Source organism: Heterocephalus glaber, unplaced genomic scaffold (genome assembly GCF_053883595.1).
Source record: "Heterocephalus glaber isolate CG9 unplaced genomic scaffold, H.glaber_assembly_v1.0 deba00001481, whole genome shotgun sequence".
NCBI lineage: Eukaryota > Metazoa > Chordata > Mammalia > Rodentia > Bathyergidae > Heterocephalus > Heterocephalus glaber.
The window spans coordinates 58346987-58358116 of record NW_028258317.1 but is presented as its reverse complement, the minus strand read 5'-3'; the positions used below and the strand labels follow the sequence as shown (position 1 = coordinate 58358116).

The 11130-nt window shown below is 41.0% G+C and overlaps 1 protein-coding gene across 2 annotated transcripts in view; it reads left to right on the top strand.

Annotated features, from left to right (window-relative positions):
- The first annotated feature begins 8382 nt into the window (after positions 1-8382).
- Positions 8383-11130, top strand: part of Carnmt1 (carnosine N-methyltransferase 1) — a 41415-nt gene continuing 38667 nt past the window's right edge. Inside the window, exon 1 of one of the 2 annotated variants that reach the window (XM_004862525.3) lies at positions 8383-8822. In XM_004862525.3, the coding sequence (XP_004862582.2) occupies positions 8398-8822 (425 nt within the window). In that variant the 5' untranslated portion in view covers positions 8383-8397. The remainder of the gene's footprint in view (positions 8823-11130) is intronic. The other variant, XM_021242738.2, reaches the window with a different exon arrangement.

The following is an 11130-nucleotide window of genomic DNA, read 5'->3' as shown; positions in this document are numbered from 1 at the left end:
GTTGGATTGGTGTTTATTAAAACAATTTCCTTTGAAACAAGTGTGGCTGTATTTTTCCTGAGTGAAATTTAGATTGGTTCCTAGGTCCCCGTGGAAATTCTTTGTATGTATTTTCCTTTAATAAATCATTTTTTGCTTAATCTACCTAGTGTGGATTCTATTCTCTGAAGCTAAAAGTCATGACTCAGGCTGCATAGCTTCCAAAAAAATCATAGTGATAAATTAAAGTCCTTTAGTAAATTCACTGTTAAGAAGAACATTGAAATAAAGCAAACTGAACAACATGGATTAATATTTTGTATACAAGGAGTTGTGAAAGATACAAGACTTGAATTTTGTCCTTAATACAGAAAATAAGACATTCACTCTCCTAATAAAAAATAAGCTGTAACATGTTCATCCAATGAATACCTCATACTTTGAAAATGAACAAACTACACAGTGAATCTTTTGCACATAATATCGAGTAAAAGAAGCAAGATATAACATCGTAAGCAAACAGCCAAATTCAAAATGTGGGACATTCTGCAGTCAAATCTAATTTTTTCAAAATAAACACAAAAAGAAGCAAAATACTAATGATATGATCAGAAGAGGGAAGATGGAAACAGGATTTGATAATGATTAAAAGATATATAGGTAGCCTAACCTGATTTTTTAGAAAACTATAAAAAATCATCTTTGAAACAGTTGGAGAAATCTGAATAAAAATTGAATCTTAGATGATACTAAGAACACTAATTTTATTGATGGAGATAAAAATAGTATGTGGTCATCTTAAAAATCTTAGAGATGTACACTGAGATTTCCTTACATTATTGTTTCTAATTTTATTTTCAGTTTTCCATAATTCAAACATCTTTTCTTAAAAATGAGAAAAGTATTTAATTTACTTAAAAATTTCTCCTGGGTTTTAATGTAAAAATGTATCTATAGGAATAAAGTAGAAGTTACAAATTCATGTGTCATTTAAACACATTCATGAGTCTACCACTGACTGGTAGAGTACTTAGCATTCCCAAAGGTCAGGTTCAATCTTCAGCAACAAAACCAATTAAATAAGCCAGGCATAGTGGTGCACACCTGTAATCCCTGGGAAGGGGAACCTGAGGCAGGAGGATCACTGCAAGTTCATGGCCAGCCTGGACTACATAGTGAGTTCCAGCCTGAACTACATAGTGAGACGCTGTCTCAAAAAAACCAAAACCAAACAAAAACCAAACAAAGAAATCAACTTTTTTAAATCTTGAGATAATTCTAGATTTATATGTAATTGTAAGAAATAATTCAGAGAGATCCCTCATACCATTCACCCAGTTTTCCCTAACAGTAATATCTTGCAGAACAATTACAGTCTCATGATTGATAAATTGACATTCATATAACTCATCAATCTTATTTAGATTCTAGCATTTTGATATGCATTTTTATGTGCATGAGCATGTATGCTAACTTCTATGCAATTGTATTTTGTGTACAGATTTGTATGACTACTACCATAGTCAAGACAGAGCAGGGCAGGCTGGTGGCACATGCCTGTAATCCCAGCACTTTGGGAGGCTGAGGCAGGAGGATCATGAGGTCAAGGCCAGCCTGGGCAACTTGGTTACTTAGTGAGAACTTGTCTAAGAGGGGTGGGAGTGCTACCTGGGTCAGGCCTGAGGGGAGGGGATTGTCTTTGACTACAGTGATTACAAGTCTAAATTATTCCTGTTCCCAGAGGAGAGTAAGCAAAAAGAAGCCACCTTGTATTATCAGAAGAACACAGTCATGACCCTGCTAGCCTCTTTCTTGTACTCTGCACATCTGTGGGAGCACTTAGAGAACCTGAATGATTTTACTACCTCAGTCACAGTCACCAACTACTTCGTGTGTGTGTGTGTGTGTGTGTGTGTGTCTGTGTGTGTATGATCCTGGCCACAGAGCATGCAGATGGAAGCCATGCTGCACAAGGCTAAACAAGGAATGGCTCCTGGCTGTGTTCAAGGCCCTCTTTTTCCCTGGAAGGAAATTCATAGCAGCCTAATTCATTACAATGGCACATGAAAAACCAGATTTGCAAGTTTTGAAAGTGGTCAATATGAATCATCAGATTACTCATGTACAAATGATGATGATGGTCCATTATGGTAAAATACATGTTTTCATAACAGAAGAGTGGTGTGGGTGTATGGTGATGAGGAGGAGGAGGAGGATGATGATAATGATAACTTTGATACTGGCCATGTGAGTCAAAGTTCCTGTGATAGTGAAATGGTGCAAGAATTTACTGATACAGATATAGAGAATGAAGACCTCCTTGATTCATATGACCAAAAAACAGCAATGTGAGTACATATTTGACTAGTCAAAATATTGCACAATGGCCACACAACCAAATGGAATGATCCAATGTTAGAACTATGACTATGTCTGAAACTATAGTGAAGTTCTTGGCAGAATTGAAAGGTATTGGACACAATGCCAGCACTGCCATTCAGTGTTGGAAATTGTAACAGACAAAATGCTACAAGATGCTGTGAAGTACACAAAGGCTGAAATGCAAGTAAAATATTCTGTATGTACCAATACCCATATTCAAAAATGTTTTTATTATGGCACCTCACTAGCTGAACTGAAAGTGTTCATAAGTCTGCTGTACTTAGCAGGGCTTTCTCATGGTAATCACAGAAATGTAAAAGACTTATGGTGAAGGGTCAAAATATAGCATAAAAGCCGAGAATGGTGGTGCACACCTGTAATCCCAATACTCAGGAGGCTGAGGCAGGAGAATTGCCATGAGTTTGAGGCCAACCTGGGCTACATAGTGAGTCCAAGGCCAAGTTGAACTATATAGTGAGACCCTGTCTATATGGAGAGAGACATATATATATGGCATAAAAAAATTTTGCCCTTACAAATGAGAAGTCTTATTTTTTATGCTTTCAATTTAGACATTTATCCTGGGTCTCCGGCATCAGGTCCTTATTTGTTGAGTAATAAACTGAATGATGTTGTGAACACACTTGTTGCTCCCATCTCCCAAACTAATAGGAATGTGATGTTTGACAATTGGTTTTCCAATCTATGTTATATTTTCTAAAAGAGCACAAGTTGACCAGTACAGAAACTGTACATAAGGAATAAAGCAGAAATTCCAAATGAAATGTTACAATTTCAAAACAGAATTGTATAGTACAACCTTTGGATTTCAGTGAGATTTACATTGGCCTTGTATATGGCAAAGAAAAACAAACTGGTACTGTTGATGTCTACATTGCACTATGATGGAGATAATGATAGGGAAACGTCATCAAATTGGAAGCCTGAGATGGTAACTTTCTACAACAAAACCAAAGGTAGAGTAGATGTTATTGATGTGTTATGCAGCAACCATGATGTCATTTGAGACACAAAACATTGACCAATGGTTGTGTTTTATTTGATCCTAAACATATGTGGCATAGTTTGACAGTTTACAAAAAAAATAAGAAGTGCAAAATATCACAAAGAAATTTTTTTAGATTGAGACTGGAACTCCTAAGAGATCATTTACAGCAGTGGAAAAACAAAATGTTTCTGCCCAGGGAACTATGCAAAAAAATTGCGGAGCACACTGATGAGCTGACAGATGAACAGGCAGGCACAGCATCACAAAGACCTACTATGACAACAGGAAAACTTAAAAAAAAAATAAAGTCAACTCTGCCCTACAAGAAATGACAGGAAAACAAAACATATCTGCTATCAGTGTAAGCAATACTTGTATATGGAACATATAGTTGTCATATGTGAAGACTGCCTTGAGTGTGTCAGTTGAAGCAAAGATTATTTCTGTGGTAGACTTTTGTTTGTGTTTATATTGGAGTTCACATAAGTTTTTATTTCTCATGTAATAGCTTAGGATTTGTAGGCAAGTAAACAGCTGATGTGAAATGTTAATGTCTATTCTAAGCATTCATTCCGTATTTGATATTTTATTTTATAGATATCTTATTTCACTGCTAAGTGCATGTTGTGCAATATAGTAGGAAGCTCCTAATAAAACAGGAAGAGCAGAGAGGTGACAAGACTGCCACATAAGAAAGGAAAGCTAAACACATGTGCTATCGGTTAAGTGAGATGTGTACATGGAACATGCAGTTGTCATATGTGAAGACTGCCTTGGGAGTGACAGTTGAAGCAAAGCTTATTTTTTTGTAGAGTTCTTTTGGTATTTTCATTGTGGTTCCTATAGGAATTTATTTCTGATGTTGTCTTTTGGGTTTTGTAAGCAAGTATAGAGACAATATGAAAATGTTGATGTCTATTCTAAATGCTTAATACATACTAAAAATTTAATACTTTGTTTTATTGACATAAGTATTTAATATTTATGTTTATTTTATTTTCCTGTTAACTACACACTGTATACTGTAATAAACTCCTGACAAAACAGCAAGACCAGTGAGATGTCAAGTATGTCCTACAAAAATGCCTGGGAAGCAAACCACATGTGCTGTCAGTGTAAGCGATACATATTACGGAACATGCTGTTGTCACGTGTGCAGATGGCCTTAGGTGTGATAATGGAAGCAAGGATTTTTTTCTGTAAAGTGCTACTGGTATTTTTATTGTAGTTCATGTAACAATTCGTGTTGATTTTTTTTAAGAATTTGTACTCCAAAAAACAGTCAATGTTGAAAATTTTGGTGCTTTTTAATAATCACTCAATAAATATTATAAATTCAATACTTAAAAAAAGAGAGAGGGCTGTAGCTCAGTGTAAAAGCCTGGGGTTCAATGCTCAGGAACACACATACATACCACACACACACAGACAGGGCCGAGCAGCCCCTCTGAGTTACCCTTTCATAGCCACAGTACCACCCTTCTTCCACATTCCCTCACCCTACAGCTACTAATCTGCTGTCTCTACAGCTTTGTCAGTTCAAGAACGCTATATAAATGCTACCATACAGTATGTGACTCCTTGAGCTTGCCTTTTTAATTTTTACTCAAGATAATTTCCTTGAGCTTTATGTATCATTGCATATATCAATAATTCATGCCATTTTTTTCTCTTTTGTGGTGCTGGGGACTGCTTCATTCCTTTCTATTTTTTTAATTTATTTTAATTTTATTTATAATTACAATTATTATTGTGGTACTGAGAATTGAAGCCAGGGCCTTCACACTAAGCTACATCCTACTCTTATATTATTTTTGAATTTCAGACAGGTTCTCAGTAAATTCTCCAAACTGGGCTCAAACTTGGCAATCCTCTTGCCTCAGCCTCCCAAGCTGCTGGGATGTCAGATGTGTGCCACCATGACCAGCATTCATTCCTTTTTATTGGTGAGTAGTATACTGTTCACCTGCTTAAGAACAAGGGATCGTTTTCAATTCCTGTCTTTTACAAAGAAAGCTGGTATGAACTTGCAGGTACAGGTTTTGTGTGCACATATGCATTCATCTCTCAGGGATGAAGGTCTAAGTGTGCAATTGTTGGGTTGTAAGGTAAATACACATTCAGTTTTGTAAGAAACCACTACTGCTTTTGCAGGACAGTTCTCTGAATGTCCTTGGACCGCCCCCCTCACCCACATATGCACCTCTTCTCACTTGTACTTCTCAAGAACAGCTGTAGGGTGTGCTCAGAATGCAACACCCGGAAATACGGAGGGACTGCCTAGAACAGTTTGAGCTCTGTTCCCGCCCCCACCCCCTCCAAGAAAGAAGACAGCCTTCAACCTTTCAGCTGTGGGGTACAGCCCTTGGGATAGAAACTCAGTGTGGTCCTTGTGGCATCACCAGCTGTGATGTAGGTGACACAGGCACAGTGATGCTTCATCGTCCCTGGGCAGCTTTTCTGTCTTGGGTTTCCGTTTTCCCTTGCTACCTGGGTGTAAATAAGAAGTTCGCTTCATGAAACTTGCTGTATACACAGGCATTCTGCCCCACTAGACGCAGACAAGTTGGCAACTGATGCACAGCAAATCCGCTTTGTGCTTTTTTTCACCGGAACTCTGCATCACTCCGCATTCCCACCAGGGATAAATCAACGCCTTAGCTTCACTGTTCACGTAACATTGCTTCCGAATAAGTAAAGAAAGCATGTGCTGTTTTGCGGTTCCTGGAGATTAACTGGCCTCCTTTTGAGAAAAATATTACAAAGTGTGCTGCCCAGACAATTCCATGGTTAGGAAGACATCCGTATAGAAAAGTTAATGCAAAGAAGTTAAGGAAAGGAAACCCTAAGAAAAGTTTTAAAACAAGGGTAAAATGTGCCCTAAAGGGCCGAGGATGTAGCTCAGTGGCGCCGTGCCTGCCTGGCAAGTGCAAAGTCCTGAGTTCAATTACCAGTACCGGAAAAAAAAGAAAAAAAGAAAAAAAAGTACCCTAAAAGCCTGTAAAAGGAACAGAGAAAACTAATATTTATGTATTGAGTGTTTCTCAAGCCCACCTCATTTATTTTGTCCAGGGGCCCTGTAAGGAAGGTAACGTTACATCCATTCCAAAAATAACACAACTAGAGGCTTCAAGTAACTTTTCAAATAGGCCACAGAGTTACAAAAGGCAAAATGAAAATAAGCCTGATTTCCCGCTAGCATCTGGTTGCCTTCAGTTTAGTGTAAGAAACAGATGGCAATCAATGCATTCATTGAAAAGAAACTAAAGGAGGAAAGGAGGAAGAGGAAAAAGGAAGAATTCTTCTCTGCTGTTTGTGTGACCTGGGCAGGAAAATTAACGTTTCTTCATTTCATAAAGGAAGGTAACGATACCTCCTTCACAAAACTAGGCAATGAACATGTGATAAAATAAGAAAAACAATTTGAAGCATGTAACGTGATAAAAGATAGTATATTTTTAAAGTGCAGCCGGATTCATAACCACATACCGAAAAAAACAGGTGTGAAACATCGGTGGGTGATGTGGTGTTACTGAGTTCCTTTGTGGCCCCGTGACCATCACTTAAGATCTCTGTTTCCTAAATCATAATTGTGTTTGAACTTGTGCACTTTAGTAACAAAGATCCTAAAACCAAGTTTAAGACAGTGTCAATGAAGCCTGTACATATGAAATTAATTTGACAGTGTCTATTTGCTAGGATACCGAAGAATACACAAATGCTTATCCATGGAATCCTGGGCTACATCAGTTAGGTCATTATGGCCTATGTCAATACACTTTACAAATTATGACATGCATCATTCGTACATGTATGTAAAACACTAGTAGTGTCAATATTACAAGAATTTATACGTAACATTCAAACACCACTCTCAGAAAAATAGACATTGGAGGATCTGGAAGAATAGTCAAGTAATTGGTAGATTAAGTCTAGAGAATATAGGTTGCTAGGAGCAGCAAAGAAACTATTCACATTTGAAATCCTTTATATTTTTCTTTTAAACTATGTATTACTGCATTACTATTCAGAAACAGACTGAAATTTTGGAGTTTTGTATAAAATGTAATGTTAACATGGAAAAGTTCTTTAGCATAGCCATTAAAGGTGTTAATTTAAATCATGAAAATATGAAGCCATTTTGCTTTTTTAATATGATTACATATATTCTTCAACAGACTGTGGACTAAGGCAATCTTTCTTTATTATTATTTTAGGATTGTTTTTGCTAAGTGGTGAATAAAACTGAATGAAATGACTAAGAATAACATTAAATGGATTAAATTATGTAATAACATTAAATAACATTAGCTCTGAGTCCACAAAGATATGTGGTGCAAAAAACTCCCCAAAAAACAGTGCAAGGAGAAGAGAAGGAGGTTGGTCAGGCCCAGGACGGCTAAAGTCCAGTGCTACATGGCGGCGGGTGTTTTGGTCTTGCCAAGCAAGGGTGCCATCACCTGTCAGGACGGGACCAGGACTTTCGTGTATGTTTGCTTGTTTTTGTTCTTGTTTTGAAACGGATTTTGCGACATCGCCTATAGTGGCCTCAATTTGAGATCTTCCCTCTTCAGCCTCTGCAACAACTAGGATTACAGGCGCAGGACACCGCATTCATTCCTGAACTCTGGAAAGACGATCGTGCTCCCCCCTTCCTTATGTAATTAATAGCTGTTCATTTAGGGGGTGAATTGAGATTTCAGACTTCCTGAAATTATAAATCCATCAGAGCCAAACTTTCCCTGCTCTTCCCTCCCTTACTAGAGCCGAAGCCGCCCTTCCCGTGTCCGCCCCCGGATCCCGCACAGCCCGGCTGCTCAGCAGCCCGCCACGTGGCAGCGACCAGGTGAGGGGAGCGCAAGCCCGGCCCCTCCCGCCCCCGCCCCGCCCCGCCCCGCCCCGCCCCGCCCCACCTGACCCCAGCCCCGCCCCTAGCAGCGTTGTCGTGATGTCAGCGCGCCGCCGCAGAAGCCCGGCAGCAAATGAGCGCCGGCGGCCGCGGCCCTCCGCCGCGCCCTCGCACGCACATGCGCGCACGTTCCAGGAGTTCTGGAGACCTGGCGGACCCGGGCGCGGAGGGAGGCCTGACGGCGGCGGGGGCGGAGCGCGCCGCGAGTTGGGGGCATGTCCGCGGCGGGCGCCGTCTAGAGGAACGCCGAGCCGCCGCCACCACGTTCTCACTCTCGGCGAGACGCAAGCGAGCCAGGCCGCGGGCCGCGGCAGCGATGCAGCGACGGCGGCGCCCTCCGCCTCCTGCCGCTCAGCGGCCGGAGGGCGGCGGGGGCGGCGGGCGCGGCGGTGAGGGCGTGGAGGTGCAGTTCTGCGCTGGGCGCCTGGGTGCGGCCGCCTTGCTCTCGGCCGCGGAAGCGGCGCGCAGCGCGGAGGAGGAGGAGGAGGAGCGGCTGGAGCGCGAGCACTTCTGGAAGATCATCAATGCTTTCCGCTACTACGGGTAAGGAGCCGCAGACTCCGCGCTGACCACGGCACCCGCGCCCACCGCGCCGTCCTCCGACTCGCCCCTGCCCTCCTTCCGCCCCTCCTCAGAGCTCTGGCTCTGGGTTGACCGGTGTCGAGAGTTTCAGATGCTGGATGGTGGTAAAATCGTGCTGGGTACGAGTGGTGTTTGTGAACGATGTCTGAACACGTGGGGAGCCCAAGTACACCTGCACGTGGGGTGCCGTAGATCGGACCTGCCTCCCCCGAACTAGCTAGTTCTGTAAGAACAAGTTTACACTGCACCTCCCTCGGCGCTGTGCACTTTCGTGGTGAGCGATTGAATGAGCTCACTGGCTCTGACTGGTGGGTGATTGAGGCTAGAAGTGATCGCTATGTCCCACAGTTTCCTAATTGTTAAGGGAGGTGAGAGAAAGCGTTGTAAGAGCCGGCTTTATACTCTTTGATTCTGCAAATGTGCATCGAAATCTCTTCCTGGGCTAGGCATGCTGACAGGGGATGTAACTATGTTTCGCATTCATAATACAAATTTCTAACGTTAACGTCTTTTTTCCCTCGATAGAAGTTAAAATAGCTTAATCACAAAGTTTGTAATTCCAAGGTCTGAAAGGACTTAGATCAGCAGGATTTTCAGGTAAAGATAACGCATTCCTGTAAGTGATGGGAGGGCCCTCTAGTAGCTATGTTCAGTTCAACCGCAGACACTTAAGGACCTAGGCTAGTAAAGCCGTTTAGATGGGGTCTTGCTGTGCTCCGTGCAAGACTTTTTTTTAAATGTTCGTCCTGTTTGTGTTATAGTTGTTCATGTAAACCTGATGCTAGACTGTGACCTCGTCCGGGCAGGTACTAATTTAAGCCTTATTTATTTTTATGACACCAGCGCTTGGCAAATGTTGAAGCTCTGTTTTTAACAAATAAAACATAGTAGCAAAGAAATAACATTTATCATTCCCAAATATCCTGTGAGTTTTTGACTAATGGCTCCTCTAGTTTGTTATTGTTTGAATTTAGAAACTCAGAGTAACAGTTTAAAAGTTACTTAAAATCGGATTACATTTGTAACAGAATTCTGAGGAATGGGGCTGGTGCTACTGCTGGGGATTGAACTCAGAGCTTTGAACATACTAAAAATGTGCCGTACCATTGAACTAACCTTCCAGTCCGTGTGAAGGAGATTTTTTAAAAGTTCAAAGGTCTTGGTAAAGTAATTTAATTAAACCCAGCAATAGAGATCATGGGCTGTATTGCTTTGGGTGCCCAAAAGGGAATTAGTGATTTGAGTATTTATTTCTCCAGATTCAGTAGCACCTGATAGAGGAAGGCAGAACATAAGAGAACTCAACTTGATCAAAGAATTGTGCCTAGAACAACCATACAGTAAAGGGGAAGTGGCGGACACATGCTGAGGGATAGGTGCATAAAAGTCTGGTATATTATTATTATTATTATTATTATTATTATTATTATTATTGAGACAGGGTCTTGCTATGTATTCCAGGCTGGCTTTGAACTATGAACTTTTTTTTTTTTCTCCTGGTATCAGGATCAAGCTCAGGAACATGTCCTTTCAAGGCAGGCTCAGCGCCACTGAGCTAAATCCCCAGCCCCTTGAACTCACTATGTAGCCCATGCTGGCCTCGAACTTGTGATTCTCCTCCTAGCTCAGCCTCCTGAGTGCTGGGATTACAGGTGTGCATCACCACATCTGGCTTGAATTGGTATTTATTGTTAAATATTGGGTAGACTTTTGAGAAAAGGGGCTTTGGCTTGGAACTGGTCTTTGGTGTAGTGATACCGGAAAGGGTGCTGTGTGCATGGATTGGAGATTGTGACACTGTTCTCTCTGTGCTCATCTCTTTAGCAGCTGCACATGGGAATGGGGAGAATTTCATTTTTTAAAAACTCCTTTTTGTAATTTATTCTCAGGATGAAATACTTTTTTTTGGTACCGGGGATGGAACTCAGGTTCTTGTGCTTGCGCAGCAGTGAAACCACTGAGCTAAATCCCTGGCCCCAGGATGAAATACTTTTGATCCTTGGACAGAAGATAGTATGGTACCAAAATAGGATAGTATCAAAATATGTCACTTAGAGTCAAGAGATACAGAGTATTGTGTAGCAGAAAATACACTAGAATGCTGCATGCACACAATTCATAGTAGTCTAGACTAGCACCATGCTATACTTTAGCTACTAATCACATCTAGCAGCATTTAAGCTTAAATTAATTAAGATTTAAAATTTATCCTCACTAGCCCCATTTTGGTGTTCTGTGGCCACATTTGACTGGTATCTGCTGTACTGAC